Raw genomic sequence first — 26,591 nt, 5'->3', positions numbered from 1 at the left:
TCTGCATGCTTCAGCCTGGCAATGCGAAGCCGATTGTGTCCATGTGAGTGCTTCTGTGCGTGTGCGTCACACTGAGTCACACTCCTCCACTGCCTGCGTCAGAGGCCAGCCCTGATGGAGAGCCAGGAGAAGAAGGGAGCGAGAAATCAGCAGAGAAAGAGTGAAAGAAAGAAGCTGCAAGACAAAGAAGGAGGGAAGGAGAAAAAGCAGCGAGGCGGAGGGGCGCAGGGATGGTGCAAATGGAAGCCCAAAAATCAAGGACACTGAGACATTGTGTTCTCTTAAGTGCACTTTAATATAAATGCATTTGTTTGACAACCAAATACACTTATTAGCAACACAAAAGAACACTGCTCCACAATGTCCATTCTCAATGTCATACCTCTTATATGATAAAAATTTTCTCTTTGTACAGATAGGTAAAACAAATTTGTACAACCTTTTCATTCCACAGTCGCTATACAGCATATACATATATCCATAGAAATATGCAAGTTGATTGAACAGCATTCATGTTTTCAGTTCACACATACAATATTATACTTTTAAACATTTTGTTTTTCGTAAACTTAGCAGTTAAATAGAACATAGGAATCAATCCTTTACTTTACCGTAGATAACTCTACGTTAGCAGATCGACACCATGGGAATAGAACCATTCTCCACCCGTGTCGCTTAAAACTAAATAGAAATAGTACTCCATCACTATTTTCTAGTTCATTTTTTAAAACAAAACTTGTCACTTCTGATTTTTTTCCCTCTCAAAAAAAGAAGAATCACTCATCCATACAGACACCTGTGACCAGACCAGGTCACCTTACGCAGCAGACCCCCTGTGGTGACCAGCGGTGTGCTGGTCCCAGGCCGGGCGCTGTCATAAAAGCACTAGAAATTCTGTAGGTCACGGGTCATGCAGCAAAGAAGGGCCGGTGGACATTGCAAGTATTGCAAAAATTGATGTCACATTAATCCATGGCGGCCGCATCTCTCTTATCCGTGGGGCTCACCCCAAGGGTTCCTAAACTTGGCCCCTTGGGTGCCAAAGAGTCAAATGCATGAAGCGTTTCCCCAGCACCGCATGCTTTGCAAGACTGCGCACAAGGTAACTTTGTTCACTATTTAGCACAGAAAAATGTGTAGGAATGGAGAAGGTCCCCACAGTTTCCAGGCTGTGTGGGCATGGAAACCAGCTCGGCACACCTCCATTGACCCTCCATACATACCGGTACATGTACTTCACATATTTAGAAACATTTGTACAGTGTGTTGATACACAAGTCTGAATTGAACAAGGAGCCTTAAGTCGAATGTTGAAAAGCTGCAGCCACAAACTCAAAGTGCAGATGTGTTGACTTTGATTTGGATTTGAATTTGGATTTGCATAAAGGCACAAAAAACTGTGTGCTCCAACATCAGCGCAGGGATTTCGAGTGGCAGGAGGGTACGGCGGCTGAAACAGTTTTGGTGGAAAAGGTGGGTGATGTCGCAACCGGCAGCACAATGCTGCACCGGCATCTCCCACCAGAGCCACAGAGCAAGGTCACTCTGTGCTCATTAAGACCAATGCTAATTACTGTCTGTCCTAATGTTTGCAGTTTGTGTTTGTCGCTGCATCACAAGCAAGTAAACTGATGATTGTTCTCTGGTTTCAAGAGCAAGGAGAAATGCTTTTTTTCCTTTAGAAGTTCACAATAGAAGTTCCTCACTACGAGTGAATACATATACATCTGTAAGTTGAATTGTGCTTACAATATTAGAGATGTCTTCCTCTGTCTTTACAGAAGCTGATTACAGAAAAGCGGTGTGACACAAACGGGACTTAAAACCAGGCCATGCTCAAGTTCGCATGGCTGCTATTTTGCACCATTTTGAAATATAAATACATGGATAAATAAACAGACAAAATCAGAGGACAATCTTTGTTCGCAGTAGATGTGAATAGGTAAATGTCCATTTTCATTATTATATACATTATGTATATATTTATACAGTATATATTTTTCACTTTTCAGTAAAAGTATCTCCACGAAATATGACAATATGCCATACTTAATGAAGTAAGTCACAGACTTATTTTAGAACGGAGGATCACTTCCACTCCCATCTGAAAGACACGAGAGAGAAAGGAGGCAGGTTAGTATGTTTCTCAAAGTTTCACTTGTGAGTACTGTGCATGTTCATAACTGTACAACTGCATGCAGTTAAGTATTGTACATTGGACATTGGGGGAATTATGAGCAATGATGATTAGTAACATTTGAGACATGTTGTAGTGGTAGTGCTGTCACAAGGACATGTCTTAGTCAAAACAGTGATGTGTATATGCAGACAGGGAGAGGGACAAAGGCGTGCCCTCACCTTCGTGGAAGTGCTGTGGCGGCGGGTGACATTGGAGTTGATACAACTCAGGTTGTTGCCCCAGGCCAGGGGCGATCGAGGCACCTGCCCCAAACACGGGTTCGAGGGCGGCCAGCTCCTCCAGGAGGGACTGGGCGCAAGGCAGGCCGGGAACGGCGGGCGTGGCGGGCGTGGCGGGGCTGGAGGCTGCAGGAGAGGCAGTCAGCAGCAGGGGAGGGGACGGTGGGATGGAGCATGCGGAGGAGAGCGGCGAAGGTACCGGCTTCATGTCTGCCCCTCCCCCACCTGGCAAACCCCCCTCTCCCGCCGCACCAACATCGGCCCCGCCCCCGGCCTTGCGGTTACAGTGCGCCGATTGGACGCTACAGACGTGGCTGAGGCCCACGGGGGAGGGCATGTCCCAGCACACAGGGGTGGGGGGAGAGGGCGGGGGGCACAGGGGGGAGGGGGAGGAGGGGCAGGGAGAGGGGGATGAGGAGGAAGAGGTGGAGAGGTCCTGAAGGAGGGATTCTAAGATGCTCTCTTCAAACAGAGAGACATCATCCGAAAAGAGGGGGAGATCCAGACCTCTCCAGAGCTTGACAGGGTAGAATTCCTCAAGGGGAGGGGTGGAGTCCATAGCTGGAGCAGACAATGGGAGAGAGGGGGAGAGTGAGGGGGAGGAGGGGCAGGAGGAAAGGGTGGAGGGGGCCAGCTTTGGGAAAAGAGGATCTGGGTAGAACTCTTCTGCCAGAGAGCTGATGTGCTGGGCTAAGAGAGATATCTCTGCTCTCTCCTTCTCACGCTCCCTCTCTAAGGAGAAGAAGGACGTGCCATTCTGTTTCCCTGGGGAGGCCTCTGGGGTCAGGAGGCCCTCGGGAGGGTAAGGGAGGGGCCCGAGGGGAACGTCTACGTACAGCGGCCCCCGGACTTCGGGCAGGGTCATGACAGTGCAGTCACCATCCCCAGGGCTGTCGGGGGTAGGGGGCAGTTTCTCATAGAGGCCTCCGCTGCATGACTCACTGGGGAAGAGCAGCTCAGAGGAGGAGGCAGGGAGCAGGGTGAGAGGGAGGAGGGGAGAATGAGTGAGGGGGCCAGTGGGGCTAACTGTAGTTGACACAGGGGCTGGAGGAGAACTTGTAGGTGCAGTGTTTTCAGTGGAGGCGGCAGTGGTGGTGGTGCTGGCAGATGGTGATGGACTGGTGGCAGCCATAGGATCTAAGCTGAAAATTGGCTCCCCAAACAGGAAGCTGCCCCCTCCCAGCTGGGGGGTGTATGGGGGTGTGCAGACAATCTCCTTCCCTTGCTGGGATTGGGAAGTTGGGACAGGGGGCAGTGGCAGAGGCAAGGTGGGAAGGGGGGGGTCAAGGGGGAACGACGGGGGGAGGAAGATGTTCTGGGTGAGGAAATCTAAGTCAGACACGGTGGCGACAGTCACTGGAGTTGGAGAGGAAGAGGAGGCAGGACTGGCTGGTGGGCCTCCAGACTGCTGTTGGAAGAAACTCTCCTCCTCCAATGAAGACAGGCTGGACCGTGGATCACCCTTGGGTCGCACAAGCTCCAAGGCAGTGCCCCCTTGCTCCTCCGAGGAGCCAGTGCCACATACACTGGTGCTGAAGTCAAAGGACTGGACAGACAGGCCACTACTGCTGGGTGTGAAGACCTGGTCTGGGCTGGAGAGTGTGTCAGGGGACTGCAGGCTGGCGCTATCTTGGTAGGAGGTGCTAGCACTCAGCACCAGGGTGAGCTGTGGCTGCTCAGAGCTGATCTGCTGCCGCAGTGACCAAGCTTCTGATTCACTGAGGAACGGACAGAGGGAGAGCATATTGGCAACAATCTCTCACATTTTCACCAGCCATTACATCTGAGAATATGACACCCATTATTACTGTAAGATTGTTTAATACAATAAGCCCTGTTCAACACACTACAAAGATAAAGCAAGAGTGGCCAGCCAATACTTTTGCAACAGCACCATGTAATAAAAGATCCAAGCTGTGCCCAGGAAGTCAGCAATGTTACACAAGGGTGAATATGAAGAGGGTGGGTGGCAGTCTTTCAATAGCAGTGTGAGAAGAATGGCAGCTGGTCTTGATGGGAGCTGTGGTACCTGATAACATAGTTGTGGCAGCTGATGGGGTGTTCTCCAGACTCCAGCTGCAGGACCATGTACAGCCACACCCAGGACTTGTCCATTGCCTCCACCCGCACCACCATTTCCACCCGGCCTTCGCCCCCCTCCCGCACTGCAGAGAGAGGACAGAGAGTGAGCAATTTAACGCCCCACAGAAAACAAGCACTGCTGAGTAACAGATGAGTCACTTCTGTGAAGTATAAACTATATGCTTTTTTCAAAATAGAGCTTGTACTCTGAATAGCATATGTCTCTGTGAGGGTGCAGCTGTGGGCATCTGCAAATGCGTTGGACACTCACGCAGGCTGCAGTGTTGCGAAGATGCATGGGAGAGGTCCTGTGGGTGCAGCAGGCTGTACCAGGAACGGGAGCGCAGGACAGCCACATCAAAGCCCAGGTATACAGTCACACTGTGGGGACAAAACAGGGACAAACAAGCCTTACATTACACAACATACTCCACAAACGCTGTCCGCTGCCAAAACAGAGTTCATGATCTGAACTGCGATTCAGTATGCATTTTAGTTTTTTGACATAGTAGGTGTAACAATACCAATTACGGCTTATACAGCATCATTCTAATGGAGTCAGCACATCACACGAGTGCCACAGCTCATGAAAAGTGACGCAGGTGGCCCACTCACCTGTCCTGTGCCTCCTGGAGTCTCATGTCCCGACTGTGCTGGGAGTAGAAGTTGGCCAGGAAGAAGGCATGGTCGGCAGGCAGGGTCAGTACAGTCTCCCTGGTGAGGACAGGACGGGGCAGATGAGGCTCCAGAGGAGAGCAGAAGCACACCCACACTGGGTTGGAGGTCCAATAAGAGGCAGGTGAAGAGGTGGGGCAGGGAGGGGTCAAGCATCGTGCCCGGATCAGCACCAGCTTGTTGCCAGCGCTCTGTCTCCGGGCAGACTTTGAGGTGTTGAAGCGACAGCGGAACAAGCGGTCTAAGAAAGAAAGAAGAAAGGGTTAGGACTATTAAAGAGCGGGTTAGGGGCTATGAAAGAGAAGGGTAGGGTCAGGGCATTTAAAGAAGTGAGGAATAAGAGTTTTCACCAGCTGGCTGTTTACCTGGGACTCCAATCTGAGCAGAGACAGTCTTACCTGTGTCAGGTGAAGTCGTAGGTGTGAGGTTGCTCCTCATCACAAAGTGGTCAGAGGGGTCGATGATGTCATACACACTGTCACCCTGGGCAACCAGGTCCACCTGAAAGAAGTGAAAGAAGTGCTATTGTGAATCAATGGAGAAAATCTCTAGATTACCTCTCTGTTACCCTTACTCCACTTTCTGTCACATTTTATCCATCCCTCTTTCTAATATTGGATATAACTTTGTTTTTTATCACTACACCTTCTGCTGCATTTCCCTGCCTCCCCCCCGTCGGTCTGACTGAACAATGAATCATGAGGCCCTTCCCTGCCTCTCCACTCCGTGCGATTTCCGGTGATTACAACCCAATCAGAAATGAATCATTATGTCTTCACGAGGCGCACTTTATACGTTCCCTCTCTATCTCGCTTCGTACCAACGACCCCCCTGAGTGCCTGCTGTTTATTAAGTAATTATTAATTACTGCTTATGACTATGAGTCATCCAAACCAGCGTCCAGACAGAGAAGGGGGAAACGTATCAGTAATTAATGCTTGTATATATTTTCCGTTTGGAAAAATAAGGTGGTGGTTAAAACCCAGTTGGATTGAAAAATCCACCGTTGTAAATTTTAAAAGCCGGTAGAGTAACAAATCTTTCAAAATATGGACCCTCTGTGGCGACACAAACTAGTTTATTAACATACAAAATATATCTATACACCCTAATGTAATGTGTAAAATATTCGAGTATTATTTTACTTGTTTTAAGAACTCACCATGGAGTGTCCTAGATGTTCTGCCACGCTGTCGGACAGGTAAAGCATTTTTCCCTCGCCGGTCAACAGGAGTAAAAAGCCGGGCATGGCGTGCACCAGCTCTGAGAGCTCCTTGAAAGACAAAAATCTGGCGCTGTCCTCGTGACTATCGCTTTCAGCGGCTTCTGGGAAGAGAAAAAAAACGACGAATGTTAACCATGCATTTACCGCACATTAAAGGCACCTAACTCCCTGTCGCTATCCAAGATTCGTAAGCCCCAGTACACAAAACGCACCTGTTACATTGGTGATACCCCTGAATTAGCTCCCATTCCACTGATGGGAGATTAAAGAGCTCTTTTTCGGTTTTCCCTGTCATGTTGCTGTAACAGCTTCATCATTCCAGAACCTTGGACAGCGCCAGACACAACTCAGAACTATGGACAGCAATACTCCCCTACATGTAACATCGCAAAAAAAAACACAGACTACATATTATTTACGTATACACTGACATAACCCATACAGATAGTTTTAAGTATAACACATTTATATAGATAATGTTAATTGAAATAATTTAAACGCCACCTTAAGGTGCTAAACTAAACGCAGTCAAGCTCACCTGTTGATTCAATCGTTTCCATATTGCACCGAATGACAACTGCTTCACATACGCTGTTCAGATGCTTTATGCTCGCACAGTTTATGTCTATTTAAAAAGGATTTCAACAATGTACTTTTTTCATTTCAGATCTTTTAACGTTTTTACAGTTATGAAAATATTTGACAAAGGGACACAAGAGGCATTACAAAACAGGCATATAACTCATTTTAAAAGATGCTTTTCTCATTTTACCTTGAGAGAAGAAGACAGATTTCCGCGTGTACATGCAGGCCAGCGACATAATGTGCAGATAGGAGAGTCGTGCCTTGTCCGCATCAGAAATGGGCAGCAGGTCCTTCAGATTCCGAATTTCCGCATTGATTTGGTCCCTTCGAGCCTTCGACGCTCCTTTCGTGGATCGATACATTGTTGCAGGGTAGCAGTCAGAGGAAGGTTTCGGGTCGGGAAATTGCTGAGTGCGATGCCGTGTCTAAAGTAATGTTATAGTAAGGATAGCTTAACTTCAAGAAGTTATCTTTAAACCACCGTTTCGCTTTCCTATCACAATTTAATTCCCGAATCCTTTCTTCTGGTACCGTAGTGCTCCTCTACGGTTCCGCCAGAGCGCCTGGCTCGGTCGGCCGGCCGGCGGCTTGAGTGTTCTCTCCTCCGGTTAGGAGTCTGAGTCAGTCGGCGGCTGGTCGCCGTCTCTAGCCCAGATATCGCAAGCCCGTGAATCTGGTGGGTTGACTCTGCTCGCCGGTAACTTATATAGGCTGGGACTCCGCTGACATTGGGGGCCCCCAACGCGCTATCATGGACGTAAGAAAGAAGGGGGGCTGGGATGGGAGGGAGAGGGGGATTGATATGTCTCACATCAATGTTGCCAATGCTAAAACTGCACCCCCTCTCCCTCTCTCCATGACACTGCTTCGACGTCAGTCCTCCTCTCTCCACGCCGATGACGTTGGCTTGGTACCGGGAGCTCCGGCGACGCAAAAAGCCCGATTTGGACAAAACTGAGAGATGGGCGGAGACTAACGTAGATGGAGTCACCGGGGCCCCGGTGTAATCAAGACGAGAGGGGGGGACGTTATCATTGGACTGAAACTGAGCTACATGCGAAAGAAATACTCTGCATATATCTTGCTTTGTTCAACTACCCTGTCTGTATTTTACCTCTATAGGCCTATTTCCCAAATAAAACCGAGCGAGCTCTTAAAATCAACTGGTCGGCATACATTCCGTATATTCAAGGCATCCGTCTGCATGTCACATTGCTGTGTTCTCTTAAACAATTTCGATGCAGAGATACACGTCCGTTCAGAACATTTAGTAGGCTACTTTCAATGCATTGGCTATAAATTGCTGCAGTCACAGGTTTTGTATAGACCAGTATTGTTACACATAATCATTTTATTGATCTTAAAAATGTTAGTCTAAGCAGCTCTAGCAAGGACTGCACGCGGCAGTGCGCGTGTTTGTGTGTCTATGTCTGTGTGTGATGGTGTCTTTGCGCAAAGGGCTTTCTTACTGTATCACACTCGTATTTCGCTCTGGATGTCACAGCCACTGATGCGCACCGTCGGTATACGGGCTGAAGAAGTTTAAAGATGGTCGCCATACCGTATCCATGCATTTGAATCTGAATAGATATCCACGGCTACAGATGACCTGTTGGAACCGTAAGCAGGCAGCAAAGAGAACTGGAGTAGGGCAATGTCACAGGGCTGAATAACCAAAGCAGATGCTTTTTTGTGAATGGATTCGATTGTCGATTCTAACTGAGTTATCTCGATAGAGTTTCAAGGGCATAGAGAGCGACGGGGGGGGGGTTCTTTCAAAGAAATGTTTAATTGTGTTCCATCGGTTGCATAATTTATATTCCTTATAAGGTTAAACTAAGGCCCAGAAGATCGACTTCTAAACGCGAAGAATTCCTCGTGTTGTCCAAAAGAATACCACTACCTTTACGGACGCCGCTGTCTAAACACCGTTTACTGTGCGCCTGCCCTTCCAGTTGCCACCTAATGACGACCCAGAGATAGCGGCTGTAGAGCCAGTTATGGGGTGGCTCAGTATGCCGTGAAAGAGTTAAGACCAGAGTTTGAGATTAGCCCTCAAAATACACTCACCATCAAACTATTAAACAAAACACGATTCATGATCTGGAATGAATCAGAAGACGGATTTACGCGCATTTCGTTCTTATCTCAGTCCAACACTGCTGTGTAAAACATTTCAGGGCTATCAGTGCGTCAGGAAATGAAATCTTGTAAACTGTATCAGTCCCCATTGGACAAAGGCGTGCTGTCAAACGAGTGAGAATTATGAATAGGAAAAAGCACGAGTATATAGCCTACAAGGTACAAGATGCTATTTTTTAGCGGCTCCATATTGCCATGTTGCATTACAATGAATTAAATTATGATGAATATAAACTAAAATGATTTGAAAAGGTGTGTGTGTGTGTGTGTGTGTTTGTGTGTGTGTGTGAGTGTGTGCCATCCTTCACATATTGTCGACCATCGTGTAAGGCGAGTAGGCCTGGCTACGTGGACGGGATAGCATAGCTGACGGGGTTACAATATATCTAAAAGGACAGTAACGATGATTAACAAGTCAATGTATATCCTCTCAGCTTCACAAGCTAAGAAGTTGTGATCTTAGGGTGTTAAGATAAATCAGACACCCTCCATGTCACTGACCATTCTGATCGGCCGTGTGAGTTTAGAGAGATGGACCATGACTGACGGATTATTCTGTTCTGAGAGCACATCGCTCAACAGCTTCGGGCACTGTCACGCGCAAAACGCTAAACTTTTCTTGCATTTTTATGTAGAGCCTTCTACAGTTCATTAGAATTCAAACTGAACGGAGTTAAACAAGTGAACAAGCGTTAATGTATCAGTGTGTCCTTCAAAGTTATGGAAGCACACCCTCTTTGCTTCGATACACACGCGCTGATTTAGCCTATTATTTTTTATTGTTATAAATGGCATTTCTATAAATAACCTCCTCACCCGTGACTGGCATGTGTCCGCGTAAACATCTCGCTTATAACTCTACTCTTCTATTTTTAGATGGTCATTTTTGTTTTGTGTTCAAAAATAATACAGCTAGACCTATTCGTCGTCATTTCAGAGATACAGTATCTTGTATTCCAGAGCACATTTTACTTTGGTCAAGTACAGGTCTCCGAACATGTTAGCTATACTGACAATTAGGGCTGCCCCCGACCAAAGATTTTCCCAGTCGACGAATAGTCGTTAGTTCAAGTCATTAGTCGACTAATCGTCGCACGTTTATGACATTCATTTCATTATTTAAATACATATTTTTGGGGCATCAGAAAATGGTTTGAGTTCCACGGCTGAGGAAGAATATTATAAGTAACATTGTTAACACTGTGCTACCTTACAGAGAAATACATAACCTAATAATGAGCTTTTAAAATATAAATTTTACAAGCGAGCAGCCTGTTAATGACAATGCTAATGGCCAAAGCGGAAATGATTCTGAGTGTCTCGGAACAACCATCAAGGAGACTGAACATTTTGTTAATTTATTTCAACACAGTAGGCTATAACATCATACAAATTATGACCTTGTAACACCAACACAATAACTTATAAAACAAATGACAAATAAACATTCTATCAATACCAGGTGCTAGGCTATTCCGTACAAATGTGGAACGACTTCGGTATAATAATATAATTATAATTAATTATAATAATAAAAAATAAATAAAAATAATAATTATTAGTTGTTATTGTAGAGGGACGAAAGAAACAACTGTTACAATCCTCCCGACAATGACTCCTGACTTGGCAAACTTCAGGATGTGTTAAAATACTAATTAATCTGTCAAATGATCATGACTATAACACATGAAACAACAGACACAACTTGTCATTCAAAAAATTAAAAAAAATTACCGCTTGAGTGAATTTACTTTCAGTGATTGAAAACAACTTCTCGTAAAATATGATGTATGCACGCAATTTTCGGGGTTCTGCTTAAGTGTTGCATGCTGTTCATGCTGACAGTCAGGCATATCAGACTTGTGGGCTCGGAGAAAATCGCCGTGTAACTTTCGTCCCGGCTCTCCCCTACATGTTTCAGATGATAAGTCATGTTTGAGGTCGACAAATGATAGGCAAATCTTTGCATGCAGAGTTTGCATGTCACCTTCTTGGGGTCATCCTTTACACGCTCGAAATGATCCCACACTTTGGATGATTTCTTGCCCGACATAGTCTAATAACTTTTTAAGGACAAGGCGCAGCTCAGAATGGAGTTTGAGGGGTTTTTTTTCTGCGACTAACCGGCCAATGAAAACTTGGTCGACTAAGACTCTTCTCATCGACTAACGTTTGGTCGACTATTAGGGGGTAGCCCTACTGACAATGAAAGAATTCAGCATAAACATTATCGTTAATCCTTTGTGTAGTCAGTCCTACTTTGTAATTATCAATAGGTGCCGTTACCAGATTCAGTTCCCCCTATGGTTAAGCTTAGGGATGGAATAGTGATAGGGGATTTGTTAGGGTTCCTGCTGGGGTTAGGACAACGTGATTCCTTTAGGGACAACACAAAAGGAACGACATCACTCACGTGGGAGAGCGCGTAAACAATATGACGCTTTTTGAATATTGAAACAATTAAGATGCATAATGTCAGTCTACTAAATCATGACTGTGAATGTTCCGCTGTGATGGGTCAATTTGATGAGACAATACGCAACAGCAGGTGGGAAGCTGGGGGAAAGGAGGGTTTCTGGGTTTAAATGAACCCGGAACATTCCATACACCAAACTTCAGCAAATTGGATACAATGAAAAGGACAATGTCCTTGATGAGCATTCAATTATTCAATATGAATGTACCCTATTCTGTTATTTTTGTTTTCCCAAAGGTGAGCATTTTCTGACTTCGAGTTTCAAGTGCCAAAATCGGTCAGGAACAGTGTGCCAATATTTTTCATTGTGAAATCTTTTTCACAGTGGAGCAGAAGTCTTAAATGCCTCAGGTCGTAAATAATTTATGTTCAAAATATCCGCGTTCACGTAGTTTTGCTTTAATCGTAGTTCCTCCTGCCTTGGTAGCCTAGCTTACCAGCTGTTCGTGGTGCGCGCTACTCTTTTCACCTTGTTATGATTCAGTGAACAACATACGGCTGAAATGGGCTCTTATTGTATCTACTTTTGTAATAGATAAATGTATTTTGTTCAAAAAATAACCTGGATGTTGCAATTCAACCTTATTTTCTGAATGAGTATAACACCAGCTGTGCGCACCGGTAGTCTTAATAACGACGCTTAGGTGAATGTCTCGCACACAATACTCTCTCACGCCCGCCCCGGCAGAATGTCATAACAGTTCTTGTTGTTATGATAATGATTACCATTAAAAGATCGGTTTGCGTGTGGGCGCCATATGTGGACGGGAAATCGGGATGAGGTGACAGAGCGGCGGATGTGAGTGGGGAGGATGAAGAATGAGTGTACCGTCTTTATGTCCGACACTGAAGGGGCACATTTATCCTTCGTGGCAAGTGAAAACACAGACACCTTCCTCGTATGCAAACACACAGTTGAGTGATCGTGATTCCAACTGAAAGAGTGGACAGACACCAGACAGTGGGGGAAAACCTATGTGCTGAAAACTCTTTCATACTGCATACACTGTGATGATAATAACTGTAATAAGTGCCACTCCTAGTATACATTAATGGCTAAGACAAAGATATGGGGAAGTGTGCTGGACATAGTTCATATTTGTGTAGGCTATGCTTTACACTAAGCAGCTTCATTGGGTGTGAGGAGAAATCGCTCTGCTGCCAATCGTCATTTTCAGATGAAAATTGTAGTTCAGAGTGTTCTACTGTACCGACCGCGTGTACACAGTGACATCACAATGCTGCAGTTTTGAATTACGGCACCTGTTATTCAGGGAGAGACGAATCGCCAGGGGCAACAGCTGTCTGCATTCTTTGTTGAGCAGACTTTTAGGTCGCCACTGCAGCTGCCAGAAAGAGGATTCTTTTTCAGATAGAAAACTGTCCTCTAGCTACACTGTGCTATTGAGGCACAGTGCTATTGAGTTTGTGGTATTTTGTGGTATTTTGTAGTTTATTTATAGTATGTAGTATACAGTCAATTCTATGTACTTGCTACTCTATGGTGTAGTATAGTATAGTATAGTATAGTATAGTATAGTATAATATAGTTTAGTTTCCATAAGTATCAATGGTTTTGACCTTACATGACCTTAACTTTGACACCCATGGTCTTCTGTTTAGAATTTGACAGAGCCTGAACTGAGGCTAATGTTTGCCTGTTGGTCTGTTTGTATTTGCTGCTTGGTGCTTGTGTGAAACTGATGGCAGCTTCTTATACATTGGTGCTCATAAACAGACACATTCAAGGGGGAGACAATAAGAGGACAATGGGGGGAAGAGGTGCAAGAACAAAGCAAAATGTCCACTCCCCCGCCCATCCATTCACAGATGCTAGTTCTTTCTCTCCAGTTTCGCTTTCTTTCACCAGTGTTTATTTTTATACAGAATCAAGGTCTTTACTTCACTCCTTAAAGAAAGGGAATTTGTTGCCTAGCAACACCTCCTACTCCTGAGCCAGACCAAGTGTGAGAAGAGAAGACAAGAGAGAGGGAGTGTGGAAGATGGAAATGGAGCGAGAGGGGCAGAGGAAGAAGGATGAGGCAAAGAAAGGAGAAAGAAGAGAAGATGGTCAGAAATTATAGATGGACAAAGACACAGCGAGAGTTAAGGAGGCGGGTCAACAGAAAAGAATTAGAAGTGTTTACAGTTTATCACCTTACCAGCAAGCATTTGCATCCACTTGTATCAGTGCATCTTTGAGTTCGTTAACACTCCTATGTATAAGTGAGAGAGAGAGAGAGAAAATGATGCAGTCCTTTCAGAGGGGTCTGTTGTCTGTAGTGTAGTCTGGTTCACAGACACATCACCAGTGTTTCTGAGTGAACTGAACAAACGCCTACGCACCCCCCAACCCCCCACCCCCCCACCCCAGCAGGTGGTGACGCTCCCTGATCCTGCAGCCTTGTACTTTCCTCATTCTTTCTTTTTTTCTCAAATGCAGTTTATTTTTAGAACACGGTGCTGGAGAGAGGGAGAACAGCTTGAATTTGTTCACACTTTCTTTCTTCTCTGCTTTTGTTTCAAACTCCCACAGTGCCTTGCAGTTCAGACACAACTGGTTTTGGTAGTAAAGGGTAAAGGGGGAGTGTTCTTCTGTGGCATTCGGGTAATTCTAGAGATATTGTCTGAATGAGCCCCAAGTTTATTGTAACACACAAGAGAACTACAGCACAGATGGACAAAGTGATGAGTGATATGTATTTGATGACATGAAAATAGGCAGAATTCATATTAGGAAGGATCATATGTGTTGATGTCTGATGTTTTCATATAACCATCTCAAATGAAATTCTGAAATCTTAAATGAGTATTGGTATTAGTGATCACAGAGCCCCAACAGATGTAAAAAATGTCTTTAGGCTCTTTCCAATACATTCATGTCTGTCAGAATTTAGTGCTTATTTTCCAGTGTTCCACAATGACAGAAATACATGCCACCACAGAAATTCTGTCTCCCTTTCTGCCTGTCTTTCTCTCTGCCTCTTGCTCTCTTTGCCTCTCAGTGAGCTGGTGCTGATGCAGAATTGCCATGGCAACGTGATGTAGTTGTGTGACATCAGAACTCCTGGCGGCAATTTTTTTCACAGCGTACCATACCCCCCGCCCCCCCCCATTCTCTGCATTTAAATATAGTTCATGGACAAAGCAAAGGCATAGCAGTGTAAAATAATTCAGTTGATTTACAACTCAGATCCGGCTTTATTCACACACCCTTTCCCACTACTTCATTTGGAACTGAAATGCATCAGTGCCCTTCTGTAAGGGGTATTTCGTCAGCCCAAAGACTCCAGTCAGTTCCAGTGTGGTGTCTGAGCCCTTCATAGTCCCACACCCTTACCTCTGTGCCTTTTATCCCCCTAACCCCTCCCCCTCTTTTTGCAGTATGACTCTGTTGCTGGGGGATTCCCAGACTGGGCTGGGCAGCCGAGCCCTCCCGCTTGCCTCAGACTTACGCGGACAGAAACCAGTTTTAATCCTGCACTGCTCTCCTTTAGCCATCAGGCTTTAACTACTGTATTGCCGGTCATTAAAATGGTCATTCTTCCCTTTGGCTGATGATGACTGCACTGATATTGCTGCTTTTCTCATCCTCTGTCTGCCTTGTTACTACTTATACTGTAGTGGTATCTGCTGGTATGCTGTCATAATGGGTAGGTGTGCGTGTTTGTGTGTCTGTTACACTTTGTCTCTCCGTGTACACATTTCCTTTTATGGAAATTACAAAATAAGGCCAGGAAAAAGATGGACAGTGATGCAAAGGATAGCTGGAATGTAGAGGTGTAAATCTGAGAGCTTTATCCAGCAGAAGAGGAGAGTCAAAGAGTCAATGATGGAGGGCGTGTGTGTGGTGGCGGGGGGGGGGGGGGGGGGGGGGGGGGGCGGTGTTAGGGTACTGAAGTGCCCTTATTTTAGTTCCAGGCAGGAGGAGACGGACTGAAGCGCCCTTATACTAGCTCTAGGCAAGTCATATCACAGAATCATCACCCAACCCTCCTTTCTCTTGTTTAGACTCCATCTGCATCCAGTGCTGCTTGTACTGGAAAAGGCGCAGAACTGAGACCATCCTAATAAGCTGAACCCTGATATTAGAGAAGATGGTGAATCTGACGAGTGAACCTGATATTCAAGATGATGGTAGAGTTGAGGACTAAACCCTGATATTAGAGGCAATGATGAAACTGTGCGAGAACCCTGTGCTGTAGAACAGAGAGGGACCATTGTTGGGAAATATGGGGAGAGAGATCCTGCTTCACACAGATGATCTGTTCTCACAGATTCCCCCAAAAGATAAAAATAATGCAGACATGACCCTGTGAATCTCAGGGGTTGAAAGTTGAAAGAGTGGAGAATGGCAGGACGAGCATATCAGCCAGGCTGGTCACACAGTATGCATACACTGAAAGCCAACCAAGTCCTGAGGTTAATCTTCAAACACTTTCTAACATTCTTTTTTCCAGAACAGTTACAAATTATTCTATACCAGAGGTAACATCTTGATCATTTTTAGAGAATAGCCTCAGTGGTTTTTAAATGAAGAGCACTACACTTTCCTGTTGCTGTGCTCTAGTCCAACTGGACTGAAGAAGTGGCATCTTCTTTCCCTCTTAGTAGTTCTCCTGTACTGCCAGTAAATGGGCACTTACACTGAGGGTCAGGGTCAAGGTCAGGAGCAGGATTCAGAGAGAGAGACTCTGACCCATTCCCTGTGCTGCTGCCCACAGTAGCACAGGTGGGAACACACAGGAACCACCCTGATCCCTGGTCCTCCCAAACAGCCCAGAGACAAATGCAGGTTGGCGCTTTACCTCTGGAGTTATTGGAAAAAAGGGGATGCCAGAGATCAAGTAGGGCCCCATTAATCCATAACATTTTTGTAACATTTCTGATAACATTGTGTCAACATTTCTTCAATACCCTTAAATTTTTTATCATCACAGAAATGTTTTCATCATGCTCTGAGTCAGACAGGTAGTTTTGCAATTGCAGGTTTTTTTTTATGACAGATAGGCCATTGTTTCTGCTTGAGTATAGAGTAATGCATATGGTTTGTGCGCTATGTGTGTGATGATGTGCCTTGTCTTTTGTTCTAAAGTTTTAGCTGGAGATCAGGATTCCCTGCAACTCACAGCAGTGCACATGGAGCAGCCAGCCCAGCAGAAGGCTATAAATCATGGCTGAATTTCTTCTCTGGGCCACACGCTCCATTTTCACATCATTTTCTCCAGGAACATCATGTCTTTTTGACTGAGTCAGAGTGAAGTCTGTAAAGAGATGCGCACATGGTCTGAATCACTGTCATAAACCTCTGAATTGAAGAGCATCAGTTACCAGGCAGTCTCCTCTCATGTCCCCTCCTCTCCATCTATAGGCAAAAAACAGAACTGTCTCTCCATGTCTGTCTTCCTCTTTCTCTCTCTATCTTTCTGTCTCTCTGTCTCTTCTTTTTTCTCTCTCTGTTTCTGTCTGTTTCTGTCTCTTTCTCTCCCTTCCTCCTTAAGCTTGGACATGAATAGCAAAATTACTATTTATATTGTATTATATATTATCATCATAGTATTTTACAGAAATGACATGGACAACAAATAACAATAGTGAATAATAATGAGCAACAACAAATCTACACAATTTACCTTTCTAATTTTGATTACAAAAGTAAACATAGCTCAGATCTAAAATGGGGGAAGTACTGTAGGTGTTTGGTATATCTTAGGTCAGTGTTTCTCAGTCTGACTCCTGCATATCTTCTATCTATCCTTGCTCCAAACACACCTGATTAGTATGATTAACATGCTCTTGATTAAATCAGGTGTGTTCAGCTAATCAAAAGTGCCACGGATGAGTTCAGTCAGGTAGGTAGAGCAGGGAACAATAGAAAACGTGCAGGACAGTGGGCCTCCAGGAGCAGAATTGAGAAACACTGTCTTAGGTAACAGCTCAGACCACAGGCCCAGAACATTGTCTGATAGCTAGGTGCTGTCTGTTTTTGTGCTTACTTTCTGATGGTACACTTGTATAGGTTTTGAGCAGCCCTGTTTGTTGTACTGTCCCTTAGATGAGATGAAAAGTAAGGAGATGCACTCATAATTCTACATGATGGCAACCTGGGCAGAATCAGCCCTTCCTTTTGCATGTACTGTACCTCACAGCTCCACTGCAGTCAGAGACAAAGAGGACAGGGGGTAAAGACTATAACCCGATGTTAGTGATGTCAGGTAGCAGCTAGCCCAGACAGCAGTTACCTGTATGGGAATGGAATTTCACTGAGTTTAACAAGGGGTTAATGTCCTTACCACTGTGTCAATGCCGGGGCTAAGGGGACCACAACGTGGCCCAAATCTTCTGCATAAATTCAAGAAGTCTGCCCTTTTGTTTTGTTTTCATACAGGGAAAATCCTCGCTATATTTAGTAAGCTAATCATGAAACATATGACAACTAAAAATAAAAAATAAACTTACAAATTTGTGCTTTGAACATAAATCAAAAGCAGATCTCCATTACCAAAAATGTACCAGATCATGTAGCTGAAGCTATGAGTCTGTTCAACAATGCTGATTTCTGCTGTTACCAAGGAAACCCAACAGATTATTATCTGATTCTCTGTAAGATAAATTCCATGCAATGTCTGAGGTTTGTCTGTCACCTAAAATAAAAACCATTTTCATTTTTTCCAATACCAGGAAAAAAAACACATACCACATTGTCTTGTAGTCATATGTGTGTTTTGTGCCAGGTTCCCCTTAGAAAACAGGTTTCTGTGGGGTTTTTCTGGTTAAATAAAGGAGTAAAATTAAACTAAATGTAAAGACTGTACACATTTTTATCTATTAAAGAGTCATAAACAAACAAAAACAAAAAACACCAGAATTCCAAGGTAATTTCCTGCGAAATTACTTTGAAATGCTTGATTCTGGGTGCGGAAGACTTCATCGCTGCCTTCTTGGCTGAGAATGGCAATACACAACCCCCCTAATGGCCTTTCTTACAGCACCCTCAGATCAGATTACACTCAGGGAATACAGCTTTACATCAAACAGTAGCACTCATTCTCAGTATCAAGGAAATCATCTCTGCCCAGGTTTGTCATGAGCATACCTACATGACCTCATCGTACAACATCTCACTGTGCTTGACACCATGGTACATGTGTTTTGGTGGCCATGGCAAACATATTTAATCTTCCTTCAGTGTTTACCTGGATTACAAGAGTGGCTATCCAATCCTGGCTTTGGGTGGAACCCCATGCAATTCATAAGTGTAAAATGAAAGAAATGATCATCTTACCACTGAGATGGGACATTGTATGTAAGTGTAAAGTTAATAATCTTGAATCTTATCCCTTCATTTCCACAAATATTGGTTGTAATACTACGTAAATTGCTATGATTTTTATGTTTTTTCCTCTTTATGCAACCCAGTTTGTAACTGCCTGTTGTACATTAGGCTTGTCTCACCCTGACAACCTCTGCACTCTCTTCTGTACTCACTCTTCTCCAATACACTTGCTCACAGCCAGTGACTGTCTTTCACACTGCACCTCAGTGAAATGGGCACCCATTGGAGGATAGGTACAACTCCACTGATGTCATCCAAGCAGTTTTTAGGCACCTGACAAATTTCAGAGAGCCTGAGAGAGGTTAAGAAACCCAGGCCTACCCACTTACTCCTATCCCCAGCAGAACATCACCAGTTTGGTCTGTTGCTGTGGGCTGCCAGTTATTTTCGGCAGATGACATGCCTAGTGTCAAACTCTGTAGTGTCAAGACCATGATGTAAGTGATCAAAACTGTGGTGAACCTAATGAAGGGAAGCATTGCTCACGCACTCATCTACCTGACTGAGCTTTTTCAAGCTTGTTCAAAAAGTCAAGTTTTGAAATATGGGTGAGCTCACCTTTCTGGCTTATGACCTGAGGCTAACTTTAGAGGGGGAGATGCAAATAATGCCATATTTAGAATCCCAGGGCAATTAAAGCATTGCTATTCACCATTTTGGGATATTTTTGACTTTACATTACTAACATGCTCCTCAGGTATCCTTGTGTTTAATTTATTTCACATAGGTGTGTGTGATTGTTCAAGCAGTGCCAGTGACATGTCTTTCTCCTAAGTGCTCTCACAGTAGATTCAAACTCACAAACTGTGGGTCTAGATTTCCAGCCACCAGGGCCTAAGCCCTAATTAATATGAGGGATTTTCTCAGTGGTGAAGAGTAAATAAGCCTGCTTGCTCAGGTTGCATATGTGTTCATGTACACATCATACACCAACACACAAAGATATATATATATATAAATATATATATATATATATATATATATATATATATATATATATATATATATACACTATATGGACAAAAGTATTCGGACGCCTGACCATTACTTTGTAATGACATTGTATTCAAATACATATACTTTAATATGGAGTTGGTCCCCCTTTTGCAGCTATAACAGCTTCCACTCTTCTTGGAAGGCTTTCCACAAGATTTTGGAGTGTTTCTGTGGGAATTTGTGTCCATTCATTCTGTAGAGCATTTATAAGGTCAGGCACTGATGTTGGACAAGAAGGCCTGGCTCACAATCTCCATTCCAGTTCATCCGATGGGGTTGAGGTCAGGGCTCTGTGCGGGCCAGTCAAGTTCTTCCACACCGAACTCATCAAACCGTGTCTTTATAGTCCTTGCTTTGTGCACTGGGGCACAGTTATGTTGGAATAGAAAAGGGCCTTCCCTAAACTGTTGCCACAAAGTTGGAAGCATAGCATTGTCCAAAATGTCTTGGTATGCTGAAGCATTAAGATTGCCCTTCTCTGGATATAAGGGGCCTAGCCCAAACCCTGAAAAACAGGTGTGGCCAAATACTATATATATATATATATATATATATATATATATATATATATGCTCAGAATATACTACGAAATATTTAATTTTGTGTAGATATGATGAAAAATGAAAATGCTTGAAATGTATGTGTGATATCTCATTTCTTCTGCTGGTCTACTTTGGTGGTACTGATTATATACTGTCTTGCTTATATACATTAGCTGTAGGGATTATATATACTACCTTGCTGGTCTACTTTAGCGGTAGAGATATTGTATACCGCCAAAGTATAGACGTTGCCGTTTTTTAACCCTTCCGCAATGCGTCACTCATCCCCAAGTCAGGGCAGGGAGACAGACAGAGCCTTTGAGATGTGTGTGTCCTTGCAATCTCTAATACTCCATCCTCATCCCTTCTTTCAATCCTTTTTATTTTCCGTTTTATGACATTTTTTCCTCTCTTTCTTTTCTCTCTGTTGGCGGGAACATTCTTTCAGCGCGAGGCCTTTGCCTTCGGCCGCCCACGCGTCCATAGCAACAACGCTGCCGTATCTTAGTAACCACATTTACGCACAGGATGGGGGGGGGGGGGGGGGGGGGCACTTTCAAAGACACAGTGATAGAAACAGGGCAGAAATATTAGTAACATTTATTCATTAAATTAAAGGGCGGGGGGAGTGGAAATCCGTTATGAAACCTCTTAATCTTGGCAGGAGAAAGGAGGAAGAGAGTGGAGGCAGCTGAAGGGGGAGTATTTATTTCCCAGTCTTTGACAGAGGGAGAGGAAGAGTTGCAAGGACACTTTTTTTGGAGAATGGCAACAGCTGCATTGGTTTGTATAACACTTGATGTATTCCATTATGTAATGTGTGTGGTATACCTTATGTCACACAAGAGGCTGTGAAAATGATTTTTATTGTTTGTTTCACAAGAAAGCCCAAGTCTAATGGTATTGTGGATGTATGAACTAAAACCATTATACTTACGTCTAAAAGTGGGGACCAGATCATTTGCTCTGTACTTTATTCAGAAATACATAAATGGCCAGGGATTCCTCAGCTAAACAAAGAAGATTTGATTGAGAAATCTTATCTAGGTATTCTGCCAAAATTGGCAAAGATATAGGAGACTACAGGCAGATCCTTAACTAAGCTTAACTGGTGCCATCTTTAACTCATTCATAGGAAGTATTTTAACTCATTCATAGGAAGCAGCTTTATAACTCATTCATAGAAAACATCTTTAAATCATTCATGAGAATCAGCTTTAACTTGTTCATGAGAAACATAGAAGGTGTGAAACAACTTAAAGTACAGGTATACCCCCTGCATAGGTCCAATATCCAAGACCCCTGACCATTTTGGTGGCTGTATTGCAAACAGGTACAGAAGAGAAGTGCTGACTTTTCAAGGATCACTGTAATGATCAAAGCAATATGTTAGTGTACTACATGGTGTCAGGTCACCTCAATCTGGAAAGAGTCATGATGTTAACATTTGGCCTCACATGCTGCATTCAGTGCAAGGTGTCTACTAGGTTATTGACCTGTCACACACTCTCCTGTGCAAGGACAGGAAATGGCAGAGGCTCAGGGAAATTCAGGCATTCTGATTCAATTGTGGCTGCGCATACTACACATCTGTCTGATAGTGCAGCAAGTATCCTATACTATCCATCAGTCTGTTAGTGTAACTCATAACGATTTCAGCACTGTGTTTGGCACGGACACATGTTTAGATATGGCTTTTTACTAGCATTTGTACTAGTAAACATGCTCAATAATAATAATTTAAAACTTCCATAGTGGTCGCCTTCAGATATCCAGTATAATATTATATTAAAGTGTTGATTTCACATGGTCCAAATTTAGCATCAAAATACATCTTACTGCCATATGAATCCCCCCACCCAGGTGCCTCTGTTGAGGCTCTGATGTCCATTGTGTTAATGATGTCATTCATTCATTCCACTACAAACGTTTCCTTTTTTATTAATGGACTAATTTCAGCATGGGTAGGGGAGGTGGTGAAAAGAGGACACTCAATCTGTACTCGCGGAATTCCTATCTCTGTATCAGGATGTTCAAAAATACCCATGCCCATTCAAGTAAACACAGTAATGGCTTCATAATTGTACATATACATAGTTAGGTATGGGGGACATGACTGGAGTCAAGAGGATGTTTGATCCAGAGATGGAGTGTGTGGGGTGTTGGGGGGGGGGCATAAAGTTAAGTTTCAATCAGATAAAATACATTACATCTGACGAGGCTCACAGAGGCAGGTAGCCCACGTTCAGTGACTACGGAAGCAGACACAGAAAGATGCACCTGCTTGGAAACATGTATTTTATGACTGTTGTCTTTCAGGAAAGTGACCTGTTTATTAGTTATGCAGGAGAATTTATAAATTACACCAGATTGGAGTACTTCGGGTTAACTTAAGCATGCTCCTTTTACAATTAGAAACCACATCCTTCAGGTTCTAGTATTCTGATACTGTTCCCTCAGTGAGGTACAATGATGCCAAATACTGATCCATCAGGACAGCACACTGCTGCCAAACAATTCTCCCTCACAATACATAACACACTACTGCCAAATATTGCTCCCTCAGCAGCACACTACTGCCAAATCAGAACTGCACTACACATTATTGCCAAATACTGCTCCTTCAGCACTGCACAGCACACTGCTGCAAAATAATGCCCCCAGGCTGAATGTGATTCCTTTATGAACAGCAGAAGTGCATATCCTCATGTACCACATAGCCCACATGCACCTCGCCCAGCTACTCTGCTATTGTATCCCTGACCAGTCAGTTTGAGTTTGAATCTCCAGTACTGATTTAACCTTAATTTAGTAGAACACCAGCTGTGCTTGGATCAGGCAGGCTGCTTGGCATGTGAGTGACAACAGAAATGACCTGTAGGTGGCATCCCTGTTCACTGCGTCCTGCCCACATTCCCTATGCTCTGTGCCAAGAATACCATCAGTGAGCTCATACCTTACTGCTTGTGCCAGTGAGGGATACCCACATGCACACAATCACACAAACTCTATCACAACCACAAACACACGCATACACACAAACCCTCTTAGAAGTACACATGCACACAAACCCTCTCACAAGCACACACACACTCACATGCGGCACACGCACAGCATGTTGCCTGGGCTCTGCCCACAGTCTTCTCCACAGGTTAGTACCACATGGTCCAGGTTTCTGAGCCACACATTGAGGTCATACTTGGCTTGGGCACCAGAAGGAAATGCCCACATTTTCATCCTGTTCTGTTCCTCTTCCTTTCACACTCATTCTATACCCCCAGTGTGTGTGTGCATGTGTGTGTGTGTGTGTGTATGTGTGTGCGCATGTGTGCATAGGGGCATATGCAATCCTTATTTAAATAAATGACCTTGATAAGGACTTTAATTCTCTGATGACACTAAACTCAGACTTAAGGCTAACACCACTAAGAAGTGCATTTCTTTGTGAATTAATAAGACTAAGCAGAATACAGAAGTGTGCAAACACCTGGTAAGTAATATTTCGCATTGCCACATGCTAAGCTCCTACACATGCACTATAATGATGTAAAGCAGGATTATTTCATAGGCAGCAAACTTTAGCAACATGAAATGCTTGCAGGCTAATAACTGACACAGGCCTACCTGGATGTACACATTGGGCCAAACGTTTAAAAAAATTGGTAGTCCCGCGTGACTCAAAAGTGGCTCAGGGGTTAAGGGGTTTGTCTTTTCTGCAAACTGAATCCTTCAGCTGGGCTTTTACCCAGCTGTGTCATCCTCTGACAATGACCAGCAGCCCACAGTGAGGATAGGGGCAGAGCCAATAGTAGGGATAAAAGCAAAGCCCATAGTAAGGATAGGGCGGAGCTCATAATAGGGATAAGGATGGAGCCCACAGTGGAGGTAAGGGCGGAGCTCATAGTAGGGATAGGGGTGGAGCACACAGTGGAGATAGCCACATCCATACTCCATTGATGCTTACCTCATCATAGTGCACTGGGTGATGTGTAGTTTAAAATATATTCATTTTTGCCATGTGAATGCTTGAGAGGATTGCATTTGCTGTGCCCAGCCCTACTATGAGATTGTGCAGGGTGTTGCAGGGGAAAGAGATTGACATGAAACTGGCCATTCTAAACTGGGATGAAAAAAGGGGAAAATGCATAACGTGTATAAAAGAAAAAACAAGGGGTACACAGCAAATGATATTGGTAGAGTACTGACAAACCAAAGGAGGTTATATTGCCATTGTATTATATATAATGCCATGCAATGACAGAGACATTAAGAACATAAGAACATATTATGACAAGAACAGGCTATTTGGCCCAACTAAGCTCACCATTACAATCAGAGAGTATCCAAAATTGGATTGGATCACTGTGGCCAGTTTTTGGCACCACACCATAAGAAGGACATAGAAGCTCTTGAAAAAGTGCAGACAATGGAAACAAGATTAGTTTTAGGTATCAAATACAAGGAGATCTGACATTTTTAACACGGATTAATAAAGCATAGTACAGAACCTATTTTAAGATTATTTTGCCAGCAAAATGAAAGGATATGAGTGGAAATCAGTTAAAGGTCAATTTCACATTGACACAAGGAAAAAAAGACTCTTAGAGTGCTTGAGATTAGACTTTACCCAGACCTGGACACATTCAGGGCAGCATGACGAGCGTAGCTGGGACTGTTCTATGTTCACGTTGTTTTTTTGGTGTTTGGGCTTGTGAGTGTATTAGACACAGGACAGCCAAAAGTACCAAGGTGACTGGGCATAATCTGTCCTCTTTTGTGTGTGTGATGTCTGTGGTATGAACTTTCCGTCTCTGAATGTGAGTGACACGTAGATTTTGTGATTAGAGGCATATTAATAAACAAGCAGGGCATCAGAGTTAAGACTGAGCTGAGGTGGACATAAATCCCACTCTCACATCAGAGGGAAAGTGGCAAGACTTAGAAACTTAGCAAGCAGTCACACAAATGCTTACATCTGAGGGAAAACGGCACTTCGAAAGTTAGTAATGCGCAGTCACACTTACATACTCACACCTTTGCCTCCACTCACACTCCAGAGGAGAAAATGATAACAAGGTAGAGGAAACAAATGGATTTAGTGGTCCATTAATTTACAAAACCAGCAGCAAGATTCCATCAGCAGGTTGTTGTTCTGGTCTGGTCCTCTTCCCTGATTCTATCTGACACTACCCCCTTGTGGTGACAGGCTGGTCCTGCATTCCCAGTTATGATTATGTAAGATAGCACTGAGAATGACTCATCACCCTTGAGTTAGGACAGGAGGTGGGAGTGGTGGGGGGGGGGGGTACCTAACACAAGTAACAGTGATGGGGGTAGCCAATAGAAATAGGGTTTTCCCCCAGTTTTTTTTTTTTCAGCCAAGGCATTTCACTCCAGCAAGATCGATACGGAGCTCTTTAGATCCCATGGAAAAGAAAGACAAAGCACATAAACATATGAGATCCTGAAGCTTCAAATGCTGCATGCAAGGGAAAAAGACAGAAAAGACATTCTCATCCCCCATCATTTGGACACACATTTCAAAGTTAGCAGTGATACCTGTCGTAAGTGCTCACTAATAAGACTGAGGTGCTACATTTTTGAATGCCTGTTCTACAGTGAAGCTGAATTGCCTCAACCTCAAGGGATGAACATAGCAAATGCACTGTCAGAAAGGTTAGAACATAAGGGAGCTGATGGCAAGCTGCAAAAAGGAAAACTGCAGAATACATACATACATACATTTTTACATTTAATTTCATTTTATTTTAGTATTATATCCTCAACAAAAAGTACATCATTTCCACCACATACACCAATATTAAAAACAGCAACAAGAGAATGATGAATGGGTTTTGAGATGTGAACATGAGAGGTCTTTTCTAGGGCGAGGGTAGTGTTTTAGTGGAACAGGAGAGGGACACTGAGTGGAACAAAAGAGTGCGGAACAGGAGAGAGTGGAATAGGAGAGGGACACTATAAATGACACACGAGAGAATAGAACAAGGAAAACGGACAGTTCTTGTTCTTACTTTATCTAAAGACAGCTGGGATAAATGCAGAACATTGTAGCCCCTCCCTTTCTCACTATCCCTAATGACATGAAAATGAAGA

At 43.9% G+C, this 26,591-nt stretch overlaps 1 protein-coding gene across 2 annotated transcripts; it reads right to left on the bottom strand.

Moving 5' to 3' along the window:
- Positions 1-2,075: 2,075 nt before the first annotated feature.
- npas4a (neuronal PAS domain protein 4a) lies at positions 2,076-7,647 on the bottom strand. Of its 2 annotated transcripts, XM_036548446.1 has the most exons (8): positions 7,173-7,647; positions 6,338-6,501; positions 5,574-5,676; positions 5,116-5,416; positions 4,772-4,881; positions 4,448-4,583; positions 2,359-4,136; positions 2,076-2,104 (listed from the first exon to the last, which is right to left on the bottom strand). In XM_036548446.1, exons 1-8 carry the CDS (start codon positions 7,345-7,347, stop codon positions 2,076-2,078), a joined length of 2,796 nt encoding a protein of 931 aa, XP_036404339.1. In that variant the 5' UTR covers positions 7,348-7,647. The 2 variants fall into 2 exon arrangements, with proteins under 2 accessions (XP_036404339.1, XP_036404338.1); XM_036548445.1 differs by lacking the exon at positions 2,076-2,104 and having other exon boundaries at positions 2,149-4,136.
- Between the last annotated feature and the right edge of the window lie 18,944 nt (positions 7,648-26,591).

The sequence above is a fragment of the Megalops cyprinoides genome, chromosome 16 (assembly GCF_013368585.1).
Source record: "Megalops cyprinoides isolate fMegCyp1 chromosome 16, fMegCyp1.pri, whole genome shotgun sequence".
NCBI lineage: Eukaryota > Metazoa > Chordata > Actinopteri > Elopiformes > Megalopidae > Megalops > Megalops cyprinoides.
The sequence above is the reverse complement of the archived record's forward strand: the minus strand, read 5'-3'. Positions and strand labels throughout refer to the sequence as shown.

Excerpts from the sequence above, each read along its gene's own strand:
- npas4a (XM_036548445.1), bottom strand. The coding sequence starts at position 7,347 with ATGTATCGATCCACGAAAGGAGCGTCGAAGGCTCGAAGGGACCAAATC. Across the intron at positions 5,677-6,337 it reads AACATCTAGGACACTCCATG|GTGGACCTGGTTGCCCAGGG; the intron begins GTGAGTTCTTAA and ends CACTTCTTTCAG. Across the intron at positions 5,417-5,573 it reads TACGACTTCACCTGACACAG|ACCGCTTGTTCCGCTGTCGC; the intron begins GTAAGACTGTCT and ends TTTCTTTCTTAG.